Source organism: Oxyura jamaicensis, chromosome 10, assembly GCF_011077185.1.
Source record: "Oxyura jamaicensis isolate SHBP4307 breed ruddy duck chromosome 10, BPBGC_Ojam_1.0, whole genome shotgun sequence".
NCBI classification, from domain to species: domain Eukaryota; kingdom Metazoa; phylum Chordata; class Aves; order Anseriformes; family Anatidae; genus Oxyura; species Oxyura jamaicensis.
In genome coordinates this window covers 6,326,179-6,353,810 of record NC_048902.1, presented here as the reverse complement: position 1 = coordinate 6,353,810, position 27,632 = coordinate 6,326,179, and the positions used below count along the sequence as shown (strand labels likewise).

General features: G+C 38.8%; 1 protein-coding gene across 7 annotated transcripts in view; it reads left to right on the top strand.

The window, feature by feature from the left end:
* Positions 1 to 27,632, top strand: part of RORA (RAR related orphan receptor A) — a 379,776-nt gene that overhangs the window by 333,313 nt on the left and 18,831 nt on the right. For 6 of the 7 annotated variants that reach the window (XM_035335969.1, XM_035335967.1, XM_035335970.1 and 3 more), the window contains 3 exons: positions 15,069 to 15,154; positions 24,453 to 24,594; positions 25,738 to 26,133. In XM_035335969.1, coding sequence (XP_035191860.1) covers positions 15,069 to 15,154; positions 24,453 to 24,594; positions 25,738 to 26,133 — 624 coding nt within the window. The remainder of the gene's footprint in view (positions 1 to 15,068; positions 15,155 to 24,452; positions 24,595 to 25,737; positions 26,134 to 27,632) is intronic. The other variant, XM_035335972.1, reaches the window with a different exon arrangement.

Sequence of the window (27,632 nt, the reverse complement as noted above, 5' to 3'; positions counted from 1 at the left end):
CACTTGTCCCCTGGTAGCTTTGGATAACCAAAGTTATGCTACAATTATTCTTCCAAGAGCAGAAATGTGGGAGTTCTGGTTAAAGGTTTTGGTTCTTTATCAAAGACAGCGTAGTAAAGGACTCTGTGTAAGTGTTTTAGAACAGTACAGCGTTAAAACTGTCAACAGCTGGAGTTGCTTGGTGTTCGTTCTTGTCTGTCTTCTGGCGTATGCAGAACACAAGCATGTTCAGGAGTGATGGGTGAAGACTGTTGTGAACGGGCTGAGACATTTTCTTCTTCATTCTCGGTAAAATATTCTATGGCTTCATTCAGCGCTGGTTACGAGGTTGGTTTCTTGTCCTTGCAAAGCTCAGTAAATGGTTTTCAGTATCTTTGGATACAATTATTACAATAATACAGGTGTTGTTTCTATTATTTTACTCTAATCTGTATCAAGCCTCCTTTGTTTTAGGAAACAGATCAAATACATTCACTACTTGCCTGCTTCTGCCATTTTGTCATTTGGCCTTTCGAACCTCGTATTAACAATGCAAAGCAAGTTGGTTCTTTTCATCTCTCAAATGAATTTAGCAGCAAATGATTCAATCATTGCATACTGTAATTTCCTGCTAGGACTCATACTCTACCCAATACGTGTATTCTGCCCCTTTCTGTGGGGCATAGGATTGCCTTCTGCTCCTTTGTACTTTCAAAGCCATCTGAAAAAGATGCCAATATTCGGTTTGGTTCTTTGAGGGGTCATTTTGTATTTTTTTAAATTATTATTACTATTACTTGTTAATAAACAGAGGTATAAATGAAGTATTACAGTAATCGTATGAATGTTGATGATAAGTCAGTGCATCCACATCATCAGCTTCCTTTGGTTTTGGTAGTAGGATTTTTCAGCTTTGACATTGTTGTTGTGTTTTTTTTCCCCACTTAAAAACATGAGAACATATTTAACCTGTGTGACCATAATATGCAACGTGAATCATCACATGTTGAGATAAAAATGCTGTCCTAGAGCCGCGTGCAGGAGAAGAACATTGTGTTATCCACATTGAAAAGAATGTTATAATTTTCAAGTCTGATGGTCAACTGGCACAACACTAAAGATGAGAGCTGTATTTTTGTAATCACATTGGGTAACTCACAATGGAAACTGGTATTATTTCTAGAGCATGGGAGCCTCTGATGGCACATCGTATTTTCTTATCTGTAAAGGTTAGGTGAAAAGTTGAATGAACTTTGAGAGCAGCAAAATATTCTGGTAACTACACTGCAGTAGATGAGCTGATAATAATTTGCTTGTATCATTTTACTTCCCAGTGAGGTCATAGTGGTAGAGCTATTATGTGTTTTTTGCCGTTTTTGTTAGGAAGAAGCAGGATTGCAAAGATAATGGGTGAAGGCGCTGGAGCATTCATGGCAATAATTTCTAAGAGTTGGAGATAAATAGGCAGGCAAAGCTGAAGACTTATCTGGGTGGGGATATTAGCATTTTGAATACTCTCTGCAGAGATGCAGTTATCACTTAATTGACTTTACCTTAGGGAACACTAGAAAATCACTACACGGCCATAAAGGAAAAGCTTTTTGCACAGAGTCCACAACAGCTCTGTTCTGCTGTACAGGCAGCTGAGGTCGTTACGCTAATGGAGTCACAACAGGGAAGGAGAAAGCCTGCCTTGGATCTGCTGCTATGCGAGCTCAGAGATCTTGTCCTTCCTTTACACGTATCCTCATGATTAACTTCATCAGCTTGAATCACAGGTGTCACCTCGCTTCTCTCTTGATACCACAGAGAAAGTTATTGTAAAGGTGAGGGCGTGGGGCCTGCCCTCTCTGGAGGCTGGTTGCTCCCAGGCCAGTCCTTTCCCCAGCAGGGGCAGTGGATCCTGTAGCGGCTGTTTCAGCCCAAGGCCCAGCTCTTCACCGACAGGATTGTGTTGCAGCGGTAGGTCTGTAGGTCTGTCTGCCACGCACACCCCTCATGTCTGGCTGTCAGGGCTTGCTCTGCTGCCCTTTCGGTGGCATTTTTAAGCCGGAGGGGAATTCTGCATTCAGGGCTGCAGCAATTTGTACTGCAAATTGGATTGTAATTGACTGCTCCCCTGAGAGGCAAGCACGATGTGCAGCGTGCCCGTTTACCCGCTGCACACATGGCTGGTGACAAAGCTCCCAGTTGCCGTGCTGTCCCGGCTGTGCGGGTGTCGAGGAGGGGAGGCAGGAGCAGCTCCTGTCGCATTCCATGTCAGCTGCAGAGCCCGAGGAGCAATGTTGGAACCAGGAGAAGACACTTTGTTCTTTTTTTTTTTTTTTCTCATCTTGGTTTTCAGTCTTAGTCTGGAACAAAGAGGGTTATTTTGAATTTTAAGGATTTTTGTGGAAAAAGAATTGATTGTGTAATGTTTAGAGTGGCTTCAGTCAGACCTTTGATTTGCCTCAATCTGCCAAGAACAGATTGGTCTCTTGCAAACAATATTGTGCTTGTATGAACACAGTAAATTCTTACTGATACTGTTATTAGACTGAGATGGGTGTTTGGTGGCAGAGCACCTCTGGTTTCTTACCTTGCTTATTTTCTGAAGCTATTCATAATTTTCAGGTCTGCACAGCTGATGTCATTGAAACCCTCAATTCAATAGGATCTTTTCCTACAGAATAGTTGCTTATTTTGTTTGTAGTCGTCATTTTTAATTTTGCTATCTAAGCACGTTAGGATTTTATTGGTATTATTTCTTCAGCAGCAACTTCAGTTACTCCAGGCATTGTTTAAAAGCTTATTTTTTTTTGCATTTCTTAGTGAGATTTGGCTTAGACCAAAATCGGTAAGGGGAAAAGAATTAGTAAATCAAGCCCTTCCTTTCCCTTTTGGAACCTCTAGTTCTTCCAACCTCAAGTAAGTACGTGAAAGGGGTTTAACAACTTTAAATTGGATTTTGGAATGTCAGATGACTCTAATAGCCTTTATACACAAATAACAACAGAAGAGCTGATTATTATTTCTGGGCTCTGCGATGCACTTATGTAATCGTTAATCTTGGCACTTCTTTATCTCCAGCAGATTAGGAGGCCACTGTCATTTTGAAGACTGCCATTAAGTAGACTTTGTAAGTGTTTAAATATATGAAGCTTAACTTTAAGCTTCCTTAATGTATGTGATGGGGGTATCCTGTGCATAGAGCATCATAACAGAGCAATTGTAATATGTTCTAGTCAGATATTTGCTGCCAGAGTCCAACTGTAGGTGTTTTAATGTAAAATATTAGTTAAATAGCATCTGAGGACACTGAAAGATTTTTAAGTGTAAAGCATTAATTTATCTACTTGAAACAGCAAGAAAACTTGCTTTATCCATTACTTTGCAGTTGCTTTTATCATGGAGAGGTAGGAAATGAAGTACTATGAAATGAATAGTCGAAAGAAAGGGTTTTAATGGAGGTCAGAGCACCTAATATAATTGTGGCAAAGGAAAGTCTTTCACCTTTTCTTTTCACAAGCTTGTAATTTTCTAAAACATTTTTGTGAGGAAGTATTTTTTTTCCTTCCATCATCCTGGTCAAAAACTGAAGATGATTTTCAAACACTGAGGATAGTATATACAGACATGATGAGAAGAACTACAGAAACAGAGCCGAGGCCAGGGAGATGGCGTGAATGTGATTGACAGGGGACAAAAAATCACATGCACGTAATGCATGGTTTGAAGAACATGTTGAAAACTCTCTCTGGCAGAAATGTTTTTGAGAGTGTTCACTAGACTGCTTTTATTATGCAGTAAGCCCCATCCTACACAATTTCCATCTCTGATATGATCCTGCATGTTCTCCTTCCTGGTGTCATTCTTGCGAACGGGTCATACGTTGCATTTCCTTCCTGTGAACATCTGAAGGAGGAGAAAAATGTGCACCCAGCTGCCAACAGGCAGAGCTGGCTGCCCTCCAGCAGCTCTTCCCATCCTTGGCAAGATGGGCAGTCCTGGCCTGGCTTCATAAGAATGAGGGACCACCAAGGAACTTAATGCAAGTCAAGAGGACTACTAAAAGTAGTTTCATTAATCCTCTAAAGACATCTGAAGAGAACATGCGGAGGAGCCATGAAAAGATGAGACAGCACATAGACACTAAAAACAGTGGCAATGGACAGCATCCCTGGATAAAAAAAAAAAAAAAAAAAAAGTACGTCCCTGTACCTGTACCGGTTGGGAAGATGCAGAATACAGACTCCAGAGGAACCCCTTTGTGAGGTTTGAGGGATCCTGGTTTGGGCCTGAGTAGGTGAGCTGCTGGCAGCCAAATATCACTGAAGGAGCTGCAGAATAAATTCTCGGTATTGACTGCCATGTGAATCCAGACAGGAGGTGTTGGAGGAAATTAAAAATGAGCGAGAGTTAAACAGGCTTTTTACTGTTTAGAGTTCTGAAGTTCTTTTTGGTTGTTATTGTTCATCCCTTAAATGAATCATCTGAAAATGAAAATTTAAACTAGACGTTGAGAGCACACCTTTGTGAGAAACTAATGATTCCACTTGGCATACAGCATCAAAGGAAAAATTTTTAATGACATCAAATTTGTGTACAGCCGAAAAGAAAATGAAAATATAAAGGAAGATGTCACTTGAGAATGATGGAACTTTTCTAGTCTGGGTGAAATATGTTTTTGTGCTACTTTTTCTTCTAGAATTACATCGAGTTTTTGAATATTTTTTCATCAAAGTGCAGTTCTTTTGCAAGGAAGTGTCTTCTGCACTAGCCACGTTTGTCTGGCTTTAACCTATTCATACAAAGTGCCATTTCTCAATACACACAGTGATACATCCTGCAATTTCTGCAGAGGCCAAACCCTTAATAAAATTTTTGCAGACCAGCAAAATGGCAGGAGAAACCTGAATCATGACAAAACCCTTTGTTTAAAAGGACACTTGCCTTATTGGATAAAGTATATCTTGTTGTATTTTCCAGATGCTTTCCATGTTCCTTTTTCCAGACTGACAGTTGCTATCTCGGGGGTAATAAATACTGAACTGCACCATGACTTGGCCAAACTGTAAGTGTAACAGAAAACATGTGCATTGGAATAGGGAACAGGCGGAGGTGATGGGTCATTACCCAGGGGAAACCTGCAAAGTAGCAGCATGCATTCAGGAGTTATGGATCAATCAGAGAGCTATCTGCCTATGCACAGAAAGAATGAAATGGAAGCATTATGCACAGTCACATTTAATCTTATTGACCTAATGTTCAGTGATTCACCTTGCTAATGAATTTAGTTGAAATTGTTAATAATTTTCATACCACGTTGAAAGTGAAGTACCTCTTTTACCACTGTTTCAAAAAGCTAGCAAAAGATCTTTCCTTAGTGAACAAATGCTAGTGCAATTTAGCTACCAACTAATTAAATCTCATAATTTGGCATACAGTGTAAGTACATGCCTTTTAATAGGGACTACAATGATTGCCTTCATAGTATTGATAATTTAAGACTGTTCAAAACCCATGAAAAATAATTCAAGTGAAGACTGTTGTGCTGGCATACTTTTCTCTGGCTTGAAATTAACAAGTGGTTTGTAATTTCTTCTTTGTTTTCATGCTGCAAACAAATAAAGAAAAATGTTGAGATGCTCCCATAGGCTAGCACATTTAATTAGGGAGAAGAAGCTGGGAAGACAGTCTTGGAGTTAACAAATTCCTTCTTCAGAATGCCAGCTCCTACAGCTCAGAGGAGAAAATTTCATAGAAAAAGTGGACTGTATGCATTAATCAACAGAGCAAATCTTAGAGGTAATTTAGATTGCCACTCTGAAACGTGACATTATTAAAAGACATTCCTTATTGAAATTAAGTCTTCATTAGTTTCTCTTAATTCTGTTTATTTCTGTATTTTGTATAAATATATTGAAATATAGATACGTTTCAGCTTTTCAGTGCAGTTGGAGGGGTTTGACTCCTTGTGGCAGGGAGGCGAGAATGCCTTTATTATTCTCCAGCTAGTTCCAGAAAATAAATTTCCTCCAGATTATGTTCTCATGCAAATTTCACATTTTCTTCCTCTCTGTTACTACTAAAAATGAAAGACCCAACTCTATATGGAGTACAAATCAGCGTAGATTTGCTTTTATCTAATATCAGAGAAAAATAATTGCAAAGAGTTCAAGAAGCCCCCATGTGGCGGAGTGTATCAGGGCACTTTCTCTGACTTCAGGTGAACGTGTATCTTGGCCTGCCAGCTCACTTCTTTCTTTTTCTTTCTTTCTTTCCTTTCTCCTTCCCTTTTTTATTTTAACAGGCAATATGCATTGGTTTGTTCTAGCAGCAGAGCAGCATGGTATAGCATGTATCTTAGTAGTACTGTGCTTATGCCCCTGCTGCAGGTGTTCCTCCTCATGGATACCCAAGGTTAGTGGTTATCTGAAGGAAGAAATTAGGGATGACAAAAACCAAGTGAAGTCTAGAATCCTCTATCAACATAGCGTGGAGTGAAATAACTGCTCGCTTGCTGCTTACTGAATAAATGCAGTAGCAAATCAGAACAGAAAAACCAGGCAGTGCTGCCAGTTACTGTGGCTGTAGCTCACACCTATCTTGCTTCTGAAAGTTGTATTTTGTGTGATTTTGTCAAGAGCAACCTTTTGTAGGTATGCAATTAAACCTGTAGGCTTCGTTATTAATTTTTGTTTGTTTTAATCAGATAACTGGTCTGGTCACAACCATTATGGTGTAGTTTTGTGGCAGCTTTTATCTAAGCTGTGCAAAACACTGCAGATGTATGACGAATGGTGTTTGTTTGGAGGTCTACTGCCTTGCTTCTTGGGTCATAAAATGAAGATGCAAGACCCGGCAGTATGTACCAGTCGCCTAAGATAGCTGTGTAGAGGTAAAGACCGATTATCCTGATTATGTAGATAGAGAAAATGAGAAATGGACCGGTGTGTCTCCATTCACATAGCAAATCAGCAGCAGTATGAGAATTATAGCATCTACTTCTTGACATGCAGTCCAGGGCTTTGAATAAAACTGTTGTGTTTCAGTAAAGGCAGTCACATGATTGCAGTGTCAAGTGTGTTTTTGTTTGTTGTGAAAGCCTGCTGTACTGCATTGCTTTATTTAACAACAAGTGTATTTAGCTTAGTCCTTAATTAATCATACTCCAAACCTTCCTCATCATAGCCAATACATCTAGTGTTAATTTTGAGCCAAAGAGAATAAAATTGTTATATGTTTATTCGTAAGCAACTGAGTGACCAAGAAAGAAAGCAAGAAGCCAAAGTATTATGGAGTATAATTATTTTTTTTTTGTGGTGGTGGTGAATAAAATATAATATTATGTGGAAGTATTTCCTGACCGTATCAAAATAGTCAAACTTAAAATGCTTTGGATTTGAAATGCATAGAACCTTCTCCATTCTTTCCCTCTTCTTGTCTTTGCCATTAATATTGGTTATTATGCCTGTGGGTGAGGTCTAGAGAACAACTCTTTCCCCAGATCTGGAAACAGAAAGTGGTTAGGATTTTCTTAGTTTTGTCTTATCCCTGAAAGAGTTTATATCATTGTTACGTATCTTACTGCATTGTACAACTTCTGCTGTATTATTTCAACCAGCCACACGATTCCTGTTCAATTCAATTTCATGGAAGTAGTAACAAAGGTGGAGCTTCCAAACCTCAATTTCACAAAGTGATAGATTTTAGTTATAAGTTGGATGTCCTGTCAAATGAGGACAGATATTCCAAAAGAACTAGTTTGCTGTGCTCCTGGATGACAGAACATGTCTGGATGTGGCAGCCCCGATTATTTTAAGCCAAGGCATGAAGTTCACTGCTTTAGTATGATTTCTGATCTGTGGTTTGCCTTCATAATGTGCCTGTAGGCCCAAGCTAGAATTGTCTCTACCAGTCATTCCTTCAACAAGGAAAATTAAACCATCTAGTTTTCAACTGCAAATCAGATCTTTTTTCTCAAAAAAAGAAAAAAAAAAAAAAAAAAAGTATTTCAGTTGCTTCATTCTAGAAATGTTGAGATACCAAGTTGCCTATTGGATCAAGAAGAATGAGAATATTTCTGGATGAATAAAGACAAGACAGTGGAGGGAGATGAAACTGCAGTAAAAAAGAAAAAAAAATGATTTTGTGTTATACACATGACTGAGCAGGAGCAGACATCATCTCTCTGAGTTCCTCGTAAAACCTGTAGTCATTTTTTACATTGTTTGTTTTCCTAAAACCTTGTAGAAGTCCTATATTTTGTGTTGGGAACTTCCTTTTTCTTTTCCTTACAGAGGTTAAGTATATTTTGATGTTTATTAAAGTTTTTTTCAGGAATTTTCCATTTTAATATAAAATTAAAAATACACAGAGACCTTACCACAGCAGCTTCACAGAAATAGTTGTGCTATTGGAGAATCCAAACTATTTTCCACCTATCCTCCTGTCATTATGCATTCAGGTATATTTGTTGAAGCTAGTGCTTAATGTAATAGCAAGCTCAGGTTCTTCAATTTAAAATATGTAAGTAAAATTTCAAGGTTTAAAGAAGAATATTAAGCATATAATTTAAAATGTGTAAGTAAAATTTCAAGGTTTAAAGAATAACATTAAGCATAAATGCCAATGATTCTGGCATAAGAATATGAGCCCTTACTGCACTGTTCCCTTTGACGTGTCTAAATCAGTAACAGAGGCTGAAAGAATTTAGATTTATTCCTAAAATTCATCCTTGCAAGCCCCAGAAGTGCTCGTGTTGTTGTTCTGTACTATTTATCATGCATCTCATTTCATACTCTTTGAAGCTGAATGCTTGTAGCATTATGGAGTGCTGCACACGATCAGTTGACCTAATAAGAGGGATCCAGCTATGTTCAGGCCCAAAGAGCCAGCCTTGGCATTGCAGCATTTCTGCCTCATGTGTTTGAGGTGTTGCTCATACTTTACTTTTAATTAATACTTTGGTGGCTATGTTCATTTGTACTCCACCCATCACACCCACGGACTTCAAAGGATTTGTACCAGCATAACCTCAGTATTTATTTTGTTTTATTACTAGTTTGATTTCCTAAGGAAACAAGGCTTAGAGAGGTTGTTGTGTTTGTCTTGATTTCTGCCCATCCATCCTAGTCTTCATTTCCAAACCCATTTAAAACCTGTTGGTCAGTTTTAGGGAAGCTGGAGAGCATCAGCAGTCCCAAAGAGGTGTTCGTGCGCACTTCATGATAACTGAACACGGCCAGGTGATACTCCCCTGAGGGATGCTGCTCAGTTTGAGCTCAGTCATAGGTATGACAGCTTGTAAAGGAGAGAAAGACACAATGAACGTCCCATGTGCTGGGAAAGCTACTGTGATGTCAACTGTACTAGCCCCCCAGAAATCCAACTGTAAGACGCAAGTCTCTAGCATGGCAGCTTTCTTAGTTCTTCTCAGGAACTATTTGTTACTAGCTGTGCCATTACAATATCCAGCAGGCCTGCTCATGGCCAGAATGGTGTTATGGTGGGGATTGCACATAGAATAAACAGACCTTTCACACAAGGAGTGGGCAGGTAAATGGAGCTTGTCTCCATCAGCTATTGATCCAAGCAGTTACTGTGTGTTCTGAAAATGCCTCAGATGTCTACCAACCAGATGTCATCTTTAGAAGTACACAGGCTTTAAATATTTTAATATATATGAGTGGACAGATGGTCACTTAGCGAAGCATATTAATGGAACGGGCAGAGCTGTGCTGCCACTGGCTTTTAGTTTAGTGGAATTGCAGTGTTTGTAAGCTGCAGGTGTTCAGAGGCAAGTAATTTGCAGCCAGCTCAAATTGCTTAGGGTACATGACAGAGCAAATTATTTAGGTAATGAAGCTGAAAATGCAGGAAGATTAGAATATTATATAGTAAAATCATTCCTTGTTAATTCAGTTTGTGATCAGATATTATGTTGCTTTAAATACCACATTACATGCAGTACCCTTGTTTGAGTCAATGAATATGTATGAATATGTCAGTGAATATGTATGCCTCCTAATTTAATCAATATACTTACAAACAGCACCAGCAACGTTGTCTGGCACAAACTGCATCCCTTTAGAAACAAGTTAGCCCAATTTGTGTATGTATCGTGCTTCATTCAAAACCCTTCTGAATTAGCTACAACGTTCTACGCGCCGTCTGAAGCAGGGGACAGGTAAGCCACGTCCAGGGAAGGGAATTTAAATGTTTCTTGAAGAATAAGAAGGGATAACTACTTAAGCAGTAGCCTGAGTCTCAGGAGACCCTAGCTCCTGTCCTGACTGTAATATGCACACCACATCTGGCCATGAAGTCTTCAGTTCAGCTAGCAATTTTGGCTACAGTGCTTTCACCAGAAAGCAAGTGGATCCGAGAAGGATGCTTAGTGCCCTGAGATAAGAAACAGTTCAGTCTGGCACACTAACCAGTACAAGCTTCGGTCCATCTTTACTGAGTAAAAAAAGAGGGTGTACACCTGGAATTTTCATTCAGACACCTTAACAGAGAAGAGAAAACTTAGGTCTTTGGATTTATTTTTTTTTCTGAAGAAGAATGTTTTCTTCGGGGTGGATTGATAATACACTTTCCTGTGTCGAGGCTCAATGTGTTTCTACTTAGATGTCAGAACTGAGGAGAAAGATGTTCCTTGCTTCCACGGCTGTACAGAGCCTTGTCCTGATGGGAGTCTGCCCAAGGAGTTAGAAAGGAAGAAACTAACTACTGTGATGAGCTTGTAGAGAGCACTTCCTTACCAATGCAGAATTAATTAGTTTTCTTCCCTCTATTGCTCAAACCAGACAAGGAATAAAGCAGCATTTCATGATGTGGGAATTAATAAAAAGAGAGAGGCTGTCTGGAGGGGTTGGTTTGGGGAGACACCTAAAAAGGCAGGCAAGTCCAGTGAAACTGGTCCAAATCTGGGGAAAGAAGTGAAGCCTGGAGTAGGAAGAAATAAGGGATATTCTTCTGTTACAGATGCCAACAAAAGATGTTGTTTAGTTATCTCTGGTTGTCTGGTAGGCATGTTCATTAGGAGTTAGGTGGAGACAATCATGTAATTTAGGCATACCAGAGCTACTTAAAAATACTGCCAAATAAAGACAAACTGGATGGAGGAAGAAGAATGGTTCAGAGGACAAAATACATTTTTTTTTCTCTTGCAGTGCTTGGCTCAAGTTACTGTTCTGTCTGATTTCAAGCAAATCAGAGTCTCCACTCAATTTTACTGCTATAAAATGAACCATCGTACAGCATTACCGTGGAAAGAAGATACAATTCTTGGAAACTGCCTGACATTCCAGTGACAGGAATAGCTGTGTTTTCTTCGATATACACGTATATAGAAGTGGGTGTCACATGCCCTGCAGTTTTACACTAGAGTGCCCTGTGTTTGACATCAGGTCATAACTGCTACCTGTGGCCCTTAATGGCCACATCTTTCTCTCAGGAGCTGTTTTCTCTGCAGTTTGTTCAATGCTTGAGGTGGTCTTCGTGCTTGGGTTTGTATCTGTTGCTCCTGGTGGTTTGTTTGGGCTTCACTTCCTATTCATCACTGCTTTTGGCAGAGGACATCACTGGTAGTATTCTGGAGCACTGTTATTTCAGGGTGTGAAAGATTCTCAGGCCTTTAATCTGGGAATACAGACGGCATCTGTCACCTGGGTATCTGTAGCGGTTCCTAAGCAACCACGAGAGTTTATTTTTTTCTGCAGTTCATATTTAAGAAATAATTTGCTCATGCATGAACCAGAATCAGGCTGAGCACCACCTCAGGAGACAGAAATTGTAAACTGTAATTTAGGCTAATTCTAGTCTAAAATATGAATTACAGTATTTTATACAATCTTGGAAAATACACTATATAAATATATGTAAGCACAGCACAGGTACAATTAATGAGAACACAGCAGGAAGCTCTAAGTAACTCTGGGAATGTGAGAAACCAAGTTGGAACATATTCTTGACATGTGAAAATATTTCCCACCTGCCTTGTTTGCATAAGAACAAGGTTTTAGCAAGTACATATTTGCATGTCAAAGTTGTAAGTGGGGAAAATATTTTCACTCTCGTAAGAAAAATGCATAATCTTGGCACAGGCAATTTGCATTCAGTAAGTTTAAAGTATCTAAGTCCTTTCATGCTATATGGAAAGTGTATGAACTTGCGACAGGGATTCCATTTCAATGAGCTGATTTGCAAAGGCAACCACGTAGAGCAGTAATTGATCTGATGTCTTTCCAGGCATTAATTTGTAATACAATTGGTTGTGGCAGTCCCAAGTAATTTATGTTTCTGACTTTCATCCCACTGTACTGTATCTCAAAGTGAAATGTTAAGTTGAAATTGTAAATGCTACATGCTCTTGAAAGTAAGTACCTTGAAGGTGTAGTATATTCTAGGGAATCGGGAGTTCTGAAATGATTCTGGATTTGGTGCTGCTCTTTGCGTGCACACTGGTCAGCACATGCCGGCAGAGCTGGAGCCTGTGAACCTGTGTAGATTCTTTTCTAACAATGAAGGACCCTGGCAAATGCATTTGGGACCAATTATTGCACCTTTTAGGCTATTAGTAAGCTAGCTTCAGGCCATCATTTTGAAGGCATGTTACATTCCTTCAGAAACACTCTGCAAATGTCCTGTTGCTTAAGAAACAGAGATTGCATAGACAGGCTTCATGGATGATTTAACTAATATGCTGGAGATTGTAGATAAACAAGATCCAATTATATCATACCTCTTTGTAATAAGACAGTAATTATGCATATAAAAGTGAAATGTGAAAAATATATTACCCTGTAGCTGTTCAGATGAGCTTTATTGCTATTCTGCCAAAGGAGTTGGAGAAGGCTAGTGACTCCTTGTAGCAGAGTAGAAAAATAACTGTATGTTGAAAAGTTACAAATGGGAATCAATAGATCTATTCCAGAATCTGCCCTTAGGATTCCTCTCAGAAACTGAACTTCTGATGTTGTACGAGTATTGAACTTGTGTGAAATTCAGTCTGTTCAATTTGGTAATGTAAAGTGTTAACTTCAGGGCAGGTCATGCTACCCTTTCTGTTCTGAGGCTTTGTAATCATAGGATGCTCTCCTAACAATTAATGCAGAGAACAAATTAATAACATATGCTTTATTTTTCTCATTTATTATTTCACTTCCTGCCTTGTTGTGTTTAATGTGTTAGCTGAGAGCAAAGTGAAATTTAAACACTTCTTTGGACGACTGCAGGGCAGAAGTATTTGTCTCCTTAAGCATCCTAAACAGACCTTTTAATTTCAGCCTATCCTACATTGCTGCAGGGAAGGTGTGGGATTAAATGTCAAAAACGCAAAGATCCTTATGATGGAAGCAGATGCAAGTGGTGTCCTGCAGTACAAAAATATTTTGAAAGCTGCTGATATGGAAATACCAGGCAAACAACAATGTAGTCCCTTAGCTGCTGGGTACTGCTTCCCTTAGCAGAGTATTTCAGCTGCTATTAGGTTCCTGGGAGCAAATGGGTACTATTCAGGTGCTCTGTTCACTGCATTTGATGTAGCGAGGAGAATATTTTGAAGTAACAGTTTAGCACAGTCAGTGCTGTACTCACAGGCTGCCAGTCTTGAGTTTTGGCCTGATCCTGAGCTGTGGCGGTGTGCCGCAATGAAGCGGAGCATACAATAGCATTCTTGTTATAAAAGATGATTCTATTTAATAATAAGCAGTTGTTTAGGGATTTAATGGCATGTAAAATACGGCGCTTGAAAGAGTGGATGTGACTTTTTGAAAGCCTTGTTGAGAGTACAATGGAAGTTAGGCTAATGCGATATCTTAGGTGTGATTTTATGTGTTGTCACAGACTGTACATCCATGAGCTGGATGAAGTGAAGGCTCTCTGAAGCTATCAGGTATATCTTGAGAATGGGTTTCAGTTCCTCACAGGAGATTAACTGCACTTCAGCTATTTAATAAATCACAGTGAGAGACGCAGCAAGGGTTGTGTCTGTATTCCTGTTAGGATAATCCAGTTCAGGAAAATCAGTGTTGGCCGATCCACCACAACTGCAGGACAGAAGGTGCATTTTTGGGGTTTTTCTTGCTATCCAGCTGATAGACGCATCCGGTGTGTTTGTGTGAGCACACGCAAGCATACATAAAATGTTGACTGCTGGTCTCTGACGTTATAAGCTACTGCCTTGGCATGGTCCTGTCTGAAGAGATACTTGGCTAGCAAAATTCTGCTGCCTTCTCTGAAAGCAGTTAAGTATTCCTGAGTAGATGGGGACTCCCTTATTAAATCCTTGTATTCCATGTATATTCCCATGTCTGCGAAGGAGTTGCCATTCAGAGATGCATGCAGAGTTTTGTCACACAGTAAACTGAATGCCGAGTATATATATAATGAGATATATATGTATATATAAATAATAAATAGGTAAGCTTGATATAAAAATGAGGGCTTTTCTATCCTGTATCTCCTATGGCATTTTCCAGACTACATTATCTCCTTTTGGTTTTTGTTATTGACTAGAATGCTGCTATGTTTTCCTCCCTCATTCACTCTGTGGAAACTAATACACAAAAATTTACTGATAATTCAATTCAGATATGTGAATTTTGGATTTCTTGTGCAAACCGCAGTTACTATTTATCGTGTTGCATCTTTTATGTGTTGGCCAGGCACGTGAGCTGGATGGCATGATCATGACTCCCGTTAAAGATGTATCCATTTTCAGGCAGGGCAAACTTATAAATTACATTACAACCTCACAGGAGTGAGACTGGAAGAAACCTTTGCAGTGTCTTCCTAGCTCTTTGGCCAAAATGTGAACTCTCTTACTCTTTTTAGCTTTGAAATGCTGATTCCAGCCTTCTTGTGGGTTCTTAAACACCTTCTCAAATGACCCATTTTAATAACCCAAAAGCTATTATGTAACGAGCAGCCATAATTTAGTCCAAAGCTCTAGGGGACCCTCACAGTTCAGCAATGAATAGTTAATGCAGTATAATGTTTAGCAGGTTATTAGTTTTCACTGTACAAATGCTGATCAGGGAATGCTTTTATAAGGTGTTTAAAAGAAAATGTAATTAACTGGTTGCATGTTTCTGTTGCAGCTCAAATTGAAATTATTCCATGCAAGATCTGTGGAGACAAATCATCAGGAATCCATTATGGTGTCATTACATGTGAAGGCTGCAAGGTAAGGGTCTAAAAAATTAAGTCTTAAAACAGTATTTGGCCTTTGGATAGTGATTCTTTTTCTTCCTCTTTTAAAGAGCAACTATTGTGTGGAAGTTGAATCAGTACGTTTCATTTCAAAGAATATGAAATCAATTGGTGAGTCTGAAGTACTGTTTTCATTTGGGTTTTGAAAAAGGCATTTTTGTGACACACCTTTCATGACAGGCTTCAAAAATCACGCAGTTGTGCTGCATGTGCTCTAAGCTGTTTCTCTATGAATAAGTAGAAGAGGTTTAAAAAGATGAGCCATTTCTAACAAAAAGCAAAGCATCTGTTCTGTGGATGCACTTGAGAGGGAGTTTGTGATTTTCTTGAATTTCCCTCTCCATTTTTTTGCTTTATAAATCACTAAGAAGCTGTGCTGAGATGGCTACTGTGAGAGCTCTCTGACTTCTCAGTTTTCTTTTGTAACCTGTTACAGTTACAAATCTCTTCTGGTTTGTATGGAAGATGCTGTTGCACAAATACTACATGGTACCGTTATTAAACTTATTCAAGTCTTTTTGTGAGCAGTGTATTCCTTACCGTGTAGCTCATTGCTGTGTTAAGGTTTGGGCTTTGATTTTTTTTCTGGATTTGTACCTTTAGGAACTCTAGTGAACAAGGACTCCAGTAGAAGCACTTATGTTTTGTTTAGTTTGTCTCTCACAACCAAGAACTAGACAAGACAACGCTAGTGCTAGTTCACGGTGATGTGAAGCTGATCGTTCCTTTTTATCACTAGTGCAGAATTACAGCACTAGCTTGGGAATGACACAGTACGCACAGCTGTGCTGTAGCTCCTTGCTTTCTTTATGTATGTGTTGCTGTCCCATGCTGATGGGTTTTTTACTATTAATCTATGCTTTAGTTGTTAAGAAATTACATTTATGGTTGGTTTTAGGGTGCTCTCCTGCCATGCTTGATACTACCTTCCATCATCAAAGAAGCAACGTCCTTACATTCACAATATAGAGATGTCTTTTGTGTTTTTTCACAGAAGATTTTTGTTTTAATTCTCACATTTTCTTGGGTCTCATGCAAGTATTGGTAAGAAGAAAGAAAGAAACCTCAGAATGCTAAAATTATACAGGACTATACCTCATGCCCTTTGGAAGAGCCGTTGAGCTACAGAAGAATGCAAGAAATGCACTAGAAATGCATTGGTAATAAATAGTAGCTATTTTATTCATTTTTATGCAGTAGCTGAACAGCACCTATCAAATCTCAGCTTTGAGAAGTGGCAGACATTTTCAGTGGCAGTTCTCCTGTGTGACTGTAAGAATATCAAGACTGTCCAAGACCTTTAATCTTTACATGGTCTGGGACCTGTATACCTGAAAGACTGCCTTAAGGTTCCTGATGAGCATCATTGTCAAGAGACTGAGGTTAGCCTAATGCTAACACTCATCTGTGCAGAAAACAGGGCTTTCTCAACATGGCCTGCTGCAGTGCAGGAACAGGCTGCCAAAGGGAAGGAAAGTTGGCTTCATCTTCATGCGTTTCTTGAATGCAGGCCTTCTCTTAAGCCCTGCATGTGAGAAGAGCCCCCAACAAAAGCAGCAGGATGGCTACATACAGGAGGAAATAACAGAGCCCGCACCGTACTCACAGTCACGTTAGTTGGTATGTAGCTGCTAAGAGCTTAGCACTGTGGGTTAGAAAGAGAAATTCCATTGAGAACTTTTCCATCAGAGTGACTGTGCTTTCCCAGGAATAAATGCAAACAAAAAGTTTAAAAGCTACTAGGAGAAAAATCCATTGTTTACCTCTAATCTCTAACAGCCAGAATAACAGATGCTTGCTTCATAGTGAGAAATGCATGTGCAGTTCCTTGCATTTTAGAGCAAAAGGTTTTTCCTTAAACTCTATACAAACTGATTTCTCTGAAAGTCTGTGCAGTCCTCAGGCTGCCTTTGAGAATGCCACCAGAATGGTCAGCTAGTGGGAAAGGGCAGAAGGGAAGACAAGTAAGCAAGTATACTCACAGAATCACAGAATTTCTAGGTTGGAAGAGACCTCAAGATCATCAAGTCCAACCTCTGACCTAACACTAACAGTCCCCACTGAACCATATCCCTAAGCTCTACATCTAAACGTCTTTTAAAGACCTCCAGGGATGGTGACTCCACCACTTCCCTGGGCAGCCTATTCCAGTGACTAACAACCCGTTCAGTAAAGAAGTTCTTCTAACATCCAACCTAAACCTCCCCTGGCGCAACTTTAGCCCATTCCCCCTCGTCCTGTCACCAGGCACGTGGGAGAACAGGCCAACCCCCACCTCGCTACAGCCTCCCTTGAGGTACCTGTAGAGAGCGATAAGGTCACCCCTGAGCCTCTTCTCCAGGCTGAACAATCCCAGCTCCCTACACCGCTCCTCGTAAGACTTGATCTCCAGACCCCTCACCAGCTTCGTAGCCCTTCTCTGGACTCGCTCGAGCACCTCCATGTCCTTCTTGTAGCGAGGGGCCCAAAACTGAACGCAGTGCTCAAGGTGCGGCCTCACCAGAGCTGAGTACAGGGGGACAATCACCTCCCTAGCCCTGCTGGCCACACTGTTTCTTATACAGGCCAGGATGCTGTTGGCCTTCTTGGCCACCTGAGCACATTGCTGGCTTTTACTCACCTGAGCACACTGCTGGCTCATACTCGTCATGCTGAAGCCTATTTTAACACTGAAGTGGAGCATGCATGAATAAACAAGACAGTGGCTCAAAGATTGGAGTTAGGCATTTTCTCCTTCTCTTGCACTAGCAGAATCAAGTTCTCTAACTACACAATTTCAGGCTGTATTTTAAAGTAAATAAATAGCAGCTTAATTATTTCCTTCTAGGAGGTAAAGAACTCTGAAGTTTACGGTTCTTTAATGCCAGAGCATCAGAGGGGTGACCTGCAAGTAGTGAAAGATAAGGGAGTTCTAGTGGGGACAAGTCACAGGAAGAGTCTAAATGATAATGGCTCTACACCATTTAAAATACACTACTGTAGCAGATGGGTTTTGTTTGTGCTAAGCTCTTCCACAGTAATGTCAACAAAGTCTCACCCAACAGAACTATTTTGGCTGGTGAAAAAGTTGGCATAACTTGGCTTCTCCCAAATGAGCCAGGTGTGTATTGGTCTGGGTTTGTTCTTTTTTTTTTTTTTTTTTTTCTTCCCTGAAGTGTATTTCCCAGCTTTTCTGTGGCTCTGATCTCTGCAGGTTTGAGCATGCTTACATGGCTCTTCATGTTATGTTAAACCTTCTTTCATAAAAACTACTTTGCTATGAAGACCTAGTTCCCAGCCCTACACTGACTCATGGAGCCAGTGTCCTACACGAACGTAGTCCCAGAGAAGTCAGTGAGGTTCTGCACAGAAGAACCCATTCATGGGCTTCAGATTGCAGGATCAGGGCCTTCATCATCGTAAATGAACAGAGGTGCTGCTGCTCTCTCAAGCCAGGAATGATCGATCTACAGGCAGCAACACCAGCAGGGTGGGATGCTTTCAGCTCCCTTACTGTTTTTCACTCCACTTTGGTGTGAACTTTAATGTTAATAGTAATGTTAACATAAATGATATTGTTTAAATACTAATAACCACTGGAAATATGATTTATTTAAAATCTAATGTGAAGCTTCAGTTGCCAAGACCTACTTCGTAAGCCTAATCTGTACCATGTGTGAAATCACAGAAAAGCTCTGGTCAAATTGATTTTTGCTGATCCTATTTGCCCTGCTAGTTTTGTAGCCCTTCCATTCCATATACGTGAAAGTTTTCTGACCAGTTTTTCTTGCTTTATTGCATTTGACACAGGAGAATCGAAGACTTTAAATAAAGTCAATTAGTGTTTCTTGAGAAGTTTTCGTTTCCTACCTTGCTTTGGGGTTACTGGCTGTTTTTATCACATCACTGGCTGTTGTGCACAAACATCACTGACTACTCCCAACCCATAAACCTATTTAACTGAAATTGAATTTGCGTTAAAAGTAAATATATGAAAAATAACACCCCCTCCACTTCTTCCTCCCTCCCCCCCCCCCCCCCCAATGATAAAATGAAGTTTGTAGCCAAGCTCTTTTTATACTTGTCAAGCATAGAACAGCCAAGCTGTTTTATACGTGATCTCAGAGGGCTCCTGTGGCTTAGTATAAATCACATAAATTTTAAGAGACTTCTCTTTCTTACCATCATTGATACATACAAGGGGGAGGGGGGAGAGAAAATGAGTCATTTAAGACTTCTGCTCAGAAGCATAGGTGAAGAGTGCCACGAACACTGTAGCATGACTCAAATAAAAGTTTATTCTTGTGTTTAAGATCAGAAATGCTAGTACTGTACTAGCACTGTTGAAAAATCTAGTATATGAATGGAGCATTCGTTCAGCTGTTAGTTGTGGCAACCCATTAAAAACCTTTTCCTCAGTATTAGGAACCATGGTAAGAAGGAAGACTAGTTTGTGCACACGGTTCCATTCAGTTCAGTATTTTCTGCTTCAGGCTGGCCTACTGACCTGTTACCAGATCTTTTTCTTTTAAGTACTGGCCTCTGGCCATTTAACCATGCTGAGTCCCTTCCTTCTGCTCCCTTGCCCACTAGGTATGAAAAGCAGATATTGTTTGATTTGTTATCAATGACTAGACAGAACTTAAACAGCAGTACAGATTAATAAATACATCCTTCTTTCAAATTAGCTTGACAGATTTTTTTTAAGAGAGACACTAACACTGTCTTTGGTACTGCAAGAAGAAATTGTTGTCAGGAAACACCTGAACGCTTCAAAAGAACATAGCAAAGCATTTAGTTTGAAATGAACTTGGTGTTAATGAACTGTATCTTAGAATTTACAGATGCAATTACTTGCTTTCGCTGTCAACAGTGCCAGTTCATGCCCAACTGACCCACAAACATATTAGTATGACTCCTCTTTGTTTAAATGCCTGCAGTTGTTCTCATAAGACCGCCTATGCCTGGCACTTCTGCACATTTCTCATATTTTCAAAGGTTTATAGGCCTTTGTGTCTCCTGTGTCTTCTTAGACCTAAGATGGTTCTGTTCATTGTAAGTACAAGAAATCTCCTTGTTTGTTACTTCAGAAAACAATACTTGGTATTGTCATTTCCCATCTTGCGTTGCCTTTTTTTTCATTTAGACATTGACTTTGTATACTAGTTGGTTTTTCATTACTCTGCTAAACATGGAGTGTCACATTGGTATTGTAAACACATAGCTCTAATTCATGTTTTTGAGGTTTTTCTTCCATAATGCTTTGCCTAACCAAGTTTAAGCAAAAGATGTAAGAAAGCAATGAGCCATGTTACAAAGAAGGTACATAAGAAGCCTTGTATAACCTGATAAAAATATCATTCCTGTATTTACTACATATGTAAAACTGATTTATTTATCTGTTTTCAGTGACATTATGGTTTTGTTATCAAACACTTTATTAACAGTTTATTTGAAAATTTTGTCATGGTACTCTTTTCCTTTTATAATTAAAATACATGCACCTTGCCATAAAAGGGTTAAAATCCACTTGTAATGTTTACATTTCTTACATTTGATAGTGTATTTTTTCTGATGGTTCTTATAAGAAAATTTGATATAGTTTGCTTTAGAAAAAAATAAAAGAATCAACCCCCCCAACTAATTGTTAATTGCTCAGAATATTGCAAAACTTAATGGTACGTGGCAGTCTTTAAGTATTAGCCATAAATCATGGGATTATGAATAAGTCTCTTTTGTCATGGGCTTGCATACAGTCACTCCAAAACGTCTGCCATTAGGATGCAGCAAGGCAGCTGTCAGCTGTTTTCTTGTAATTAAACAGCCAATGAGCAGCTAATTAAGACATATGTGTATACAGAAGTGGAAGTGAGTATGTTAATGAACTGTAGGAATCAATTCATTAAACGAAAATTTGTCAAAAGACCAAACATGAGATCAGCATTTCAGCCTGTGCTGCGCTGGAGAGGGAGTCTGTGCGGTGAGATTTGTGACATCAGAGAATCACAATTGGATTTTTCCCATTCGAAGTAGGAAGCTTAGACAGAGATGTCTGTAACATGGAGCCACTGAACAGTGAAGTTGCTGGAACTATTAATAGACTTTGTGAAAACTGCTATTTACATTTCAAAGTTCTTTTTTAACAAGTTGTTATTCAAACTGACTTGCAGATGAAAAGTTCTTGTGCCCTTTTTTCCCAAACTTGATTTTTTGGCAGTGTATGAAAAACCATATATTGTTTTGTATATAAATAGGAGTCTGAAATGCAGAGATGAGGCTATGGCTTGTAATCTGCTCCTCTCTTCTTCTGGCACTGTGTTAATACAGCTACATAAAAAGGGAGATGGGCAAAGCTCAATGACGCCTCAACAAAATCAGCTGGCTCTTTATTCTGACATCAGAAGGTGGCAGGGCTCCACACACTCACAGGCACTCTGATACCAGAGACCTTGGCTCAGACCATGCCATCAGTCAGAGCGGTGTAACATGGTGACATTTTTTAGTGCAGGAATAGTTTTGTTTGATCAAAGAGGGGTCCAGTCTGCCTTTGGCCCATTGCACAATCATGTTAATTTCAAATAATGGTTATGAACATCCATGCCATTAAGGGTATGTGGCCTGGACTGGTTTGCATAACGATTGAACGTATACACGTGTACCAAACATGCATACACCTCCTCCTTCCTGGAAAAATTATAGCTAGCTCTGTGCCTCTGGCAAAAGAGAGAAAATAGAACAACACAATATAGTATCTTCCCTTCTCTTCTTCTCATAAAAGCAAATGAAAAAAAAAAGCAAGAAACTGTATTTACCCACAGAAGTCTCCTCTAAACAGGGGCTTCCCCCATACCTTTAGAGATATGAGATACCAGGGACTGCCAAAATGTTAGAGAAATCACAGATAAATGACAACAACATACAACACAGAAGAATTTTGCAATTAAAAAACCTTCAATTTAACTTTGTTAATTCTACCTCAAATCTCACATGTTTCTGAGCTCTAGACAAGTTTAAATTCACTTCTAAAATTTGAGGCAAGGTTTTGTGGTTTGTTTTTTTTTTTTTTTGCTTTAGCTACTGCTGATGTTTTCAACATGCCTACGCATTACTATATGGTTTGTTTTTAAAAGCACTCTACTACATCTCTGATTTGTAAAGTGCAAGTGCTTTTAAAGGCCCCAGTTTCAGGCAGTTCTGCTCTACTGAAAATATAGCTTCAAGCTGTAACTTAGCTGATACATTGTACACTAAAATGTATTGAGCAGCTGTGTCTCTAGGGGAAATCTGGAAGAAGCAAAAAACTCAATATTTTCTCCATTATAATACTAAAAATAATCCTCAGCTTGACACGAATATTCTTAATAGAGAGAAATATGCCTAATTGGCAATACAGACACAGCACAGGTACCAGCCAGAAGAAAAAGCAGAGATCTTTGAGGGCAGGTTCTTTGTAGATACTGATAAAACTGGTTTACAGGATCTCAATGGTGGCAGAAGTAATACAGTTAATATATGAGCATGTCATTCAGTGCAACTGTTGAAGTGTTTAGAGAATTGAATATTCTAAAGGACTGATAATGCAGAGATGCAGAACCATGATCAGTAAGTCATCACTCATGTTGATACCTAAGCCTGTTTTTCCAGTGAATCGCATTGTCCTTGCATGCATAGTTGCATTGGAGTGACAGGCTCCAATAAGGGTGCTAACAGAACTGGAAATTAAGCTGTCTACTTATCTGAGACTTTGTTCCTCCAGCGAGATCAGTCATGATGTTGGAATGATATCTAAAAATTTCCTTGGTTTTATTTTCACGTTTTCCATAGGGTGAAATGCATTCACTCAGAGCTCAGTATGTGCTGCAATACTTTTAGCCTCAATGACAATCTCCTCACTATTGATGAAACTTAGTTGAAGTTCAATCAGATAAAACAGACCAGAATAAATGGTATGAAAAAATGTATACGAAAACAGGATTAAAGAAGGCATCTTAAGTTTCCTGATTTTTTTTTTATATTTCATGTTTCCCCAGTAGAGCTTTAATAAAGGAGACATAACTGATGAAAAGTAGTACCTTCCTCAAAAGATGGAGCATATGGCTTTATCTCAGCATTTTGTCATTCTCTGTTTGCAGGAAGTTTGCTAGGAAGTCTCTTACTTGTTATGCAAAAGTCCTTCTTGTTTATTTCACCAAGTGTCGGGACAGAGAGCACATGTGCCGAGGGACTCCAGAACGTGGTCCTTGAATAAATAAAAGATTGGTAAAAGTCCAACTTTAATTAAAGGGTGCCCAGCCTTTCTGAGGAAGTATTTTCTTTGCAGCAGTGTTAATTAATCCATTATGTGGCAACATAAAACTAAAATACTGTGCTCACTGATCTCAAATGCCTCTTTAGAATGACTACATCTTCTCAGAATCCCTGTGAAGTAGGTATTACACACATACCAGCTTACGTTTGGGCAGTCTGTGGCAAAAAGATGAAATGAACTTCAAAATAAGCAGCTGGCATAGTGATTACTAACGTGCCATTCTGGTGGAAAGAACTAACTTGTAACTACTGCACAACCTTCCAGAGTTAGCTTTCTTTGGAGGTGAACTTACCCATTGCAGTTGATTCAGAAAACAAATACATAAAATGTTTCAGCTCCCCCCCAATCTAAACCCTTCACTGAGTTGAACAAAAACTCATTTGTCAGCATCAAACTAATTTTAAATGTATATATATACATAAAAAATATGTTCTCTATAGAGGCAATTGCTCAGTATCATGCTCTGTTTTTAAACACGTACATACATTGATGAGGCTGAACATCAGAGCCTGATACTGTCATCTACAAGAGCAGAATAAGGTATCAGCTATTGAATTAGTAGCTGTTGAATCCTCCGTATTTTAATACCCATACTGACCCAAGAAAGGTAGGAAATGAAGGAAATTGAGTTTTATAATTACCTCATTTGGAAATAATTGGTGTACAGTGTTATTGTACATCACATGGAATTTATGTATTCAGTGAAAAAACATGCAATTCCTTTATGTGTCATAACACTTTTTAATAGTTTTTCCCTACAGTTTACTCAGTTTTTGGGGTTCTGTTTGTTTCGGGGGATAACGTTCTATTGTACGGGCGAACATGGACACAACAAACAAAAACTCTTCCTTCAGTTGACTATAGTGCACCTGACCTTCATTTTCAGTTAGGTATGCTGCCTTTCTGAGTCTTTATTCACTCCATCAGTTAACAGCTTCTTGTATTACGCAATTCGATTGCAGTTCTATTCTATTTGCAATTCTAGGGCTTTTTCAGAAGGAGTCAGCAAAGCAATGCTACATACTCCTGTCCTCGTCAGAAGAACTGTTTGATTGACCGAACCAGTAGAAACCGCTGCCAACACTGTAGATTACAGAAATGCCTTGCTGTGGGGATGTCTCGAGATGGTAAGCTCTGCTAACCCACAATTTAATTGCAAAAAGTAAAACAGTATTTAGTATACTGTGTGTTTAACTGAAACAACATAAGGTTTAAAAGTTACTGGATATCAGGCTGATAGCTGAGATCATTCAGTGGTTTTATGTTATACATTTAGATAAATACATATAAATTAGGGCATGTATGAAATTCCTTTTTTTTTTTTTTTTTTTTTTCCTACTCATCTATTGTAGATTCCAGTTACGGGTTTTCCCTTTGGTCACTTGAAGATGCAGTTTTTAGTCTTAACATTAACACTACCTCTATGTATTCATTCTAATTTAAGTGACATAGTGTTGTTGCAAGTAATGGTCTGCCATACTGATACAGATCAGAACTTAAATTTAACAGAAGTTAAATGCATGTATTAAATTTAACAGAAGTTAAATGTGTGATAAATGACACTTCTTTTCCCCTGAAATAGTGACAGCAATGTTGCATGTTCTACACATACAGGTGCATTACTCTCTGCACATCAGGCACGATTAAGGAGATAGTTTTCAGATTATGTGTACTTCTTAAAATAAATTTTCCTTTTTTTTTTATTGGGCATGAAACTAAAAATCTGAAATGGTTGACTGTGTGATGTAATGACCAGTTCATCTAACACATTTGCTTTTCTGTAGAAACATACAAGCTGGTAGCCATCTTATTAAACTGTGAGGCTTTTACAGCTGACACAGGTCCCAGAAATCACATATTCTTAGGAATTATGAATATATTGCTGGCAGGAATTGGACATTTCATCTCAGACAAGCATAGTACTTTTTAGCTTCTGCTTTTCTAGGTGGAATTTGAATGTTTAAGTGATACGTGGTCAACTTCAGTGGATATATAAGAAAATATTTTAGGCACAGAAACGGAAAGATAATAAATTAAGCTAAAACAGTAACTTCTAATGGTCAATTTAAGTACCATGCTAAAACAGTGTTTTAAAGAGTACATGATGCTGTTATATTACCGGTAATTGACAGAAGTGATTCTCAGGTCTGCCCATCTTGCTGATTTAGCTTTTATACTGTCTCCTTCAGTGTAGTTTTTAAAGACCCAAGACAAATAAAATGCAGTAGTGGATTTATAGAAATGAAATGTCTTGTGTGTCTGTATTTCAGCTGTAAAGTTTGGTCGAATGTCAAAAAAGCAGAGGGACAGCCTGTATGCGGAGGTACAGAAACATCGAATGCAGCAGCAGCAGCGAGATCATCAGCAGCAACCAGGAGAGGCAGAACCACTAACACCAACATACAATATCACCACCAACGGGTTAACAGAGCTACATGATGACCTCAGTAATTACATTGATGGGCATACCCCTGAAGGTAGCAAAGCAGACTCTGCAGTTAGCAGCTTCTACTTAGACATACAACCTTCTCCAGATCAGTCGGGTCTTGATATTAATGGAATCAAACCAGAACCAATATGTGACTACACACCAGCATCGGGCTTCTTCCCTTATTGTTCTTTTACAAATGGGGAGACCTCTCCAACTGTGTCCATGGCAGAATTAGGTAATGAGAGAGAAAAACTTCCATTGTAATTGTCTTAATAGCGTCCTTTGGATTAAAATGACACATTTAGCCAGGTGATAGTGAGAATGCTGTTTCAGGACAGCTGTGAGCATGTATGGGCATTCTTCTGTGAAGTGCACAATACCCTAATCATGGTTGAACACATTACAGAAGTATTACAGATCAGATCTAGTAATGTTGCTTTTGTTTTCAATTCTTGTAATAGTACCTTCTGAATACTGATGAACAATCTAATTTTTAGTGCCACGCAACCAGAGTACTTCTTTAATTGAAGATTTATTTTTGAATGTCTTACCTTCCTTTTTCATTAGCTAAATACTGTATTTTCTAATGACAAGTCATGATTTTCTAACATGAAAAGTCAGTGGATTTTCTTCCACTGTTTACCTGTATCTGGGAAATACAGAACCAAAACATCAATGTAATCTGAGAGCGGTTCTTTTTTCCAGTGGTTGAAAAGAATCCGGACTCAAATACTTCAGAAAAATTTTCAGTGGAGCATGTTTTGATAATTTCCCTAAGATCCATGTAATGACCACATTAATTAGGACATTTTACTTTAAACCTTTCACTCAATGATTACAGTAGGGCTGAATTCCATAACTATTACTTACCAACATCAGACTTAAATTAGAGAGCACTGTGTCAAGTGGTGAAAAGTGAAGTGGAACAGGACATTAGAGAAGCAGCTTTTAGATTCCTAATTATTCCATTAATAAACAACCTAAAAATTAAAACAATCAGGTATTCCAAAATAACTTTTGCTTTTTTTTTTTCTTTTTTTTTTTTTTTAATTAGAGACAAGTATATGATAAAAAATATTCTGCTGGTTTTATTTTCATTTATGTTCTCCAAGTATATTCAGTTACAGATAAAGTAAAAATGAGAAGAAAAAATAGGATAAAGGCTATTTTACCAGCTTTGTCTCACTCAAATGGTTGTTAAAATTCTCAAGGGAAATAGTAAAAGATCAACATTAAACCTATATTAAAAAGAAAGGGCTCTTCCTTCTTAGGCCAGCTGTTGAGTTTGGAACCCTTTAGTAAAATGAGTTTGTTGTATTGCTTACCTTTATTTACACAGTGCTTGCATTTATGCCCCATGGAACGTGATTTGGGTTCCCAGCATTGACATTGCCAAACAATGTCTGAACAATGTTTGTCTTCCAGACTAAGGTTTCAATTTAGGAAGGTGTGGTTGTTCAATGAAAGTATTTAGGTGTGTGCTTAAATATGGTCCAGAACTGAGGCTAAGGTTAGTGAATAACATGGTAAAATTTCACCTTCTGTATCCTGCAAGGGCATATGAATAATGCTGTCAGATGCTGCTAGCGAAAGTAAAAGAGTAAATGTTTTAAGTACACACCTGTAAACAAAAATTATACTGAAATACTTGAAAGCTATGATAACAACAGAAGTATCGACTACCTTATGTTGTAGATTGTTGATGGTTCAGGTAGCACATACAATCTGATTTTA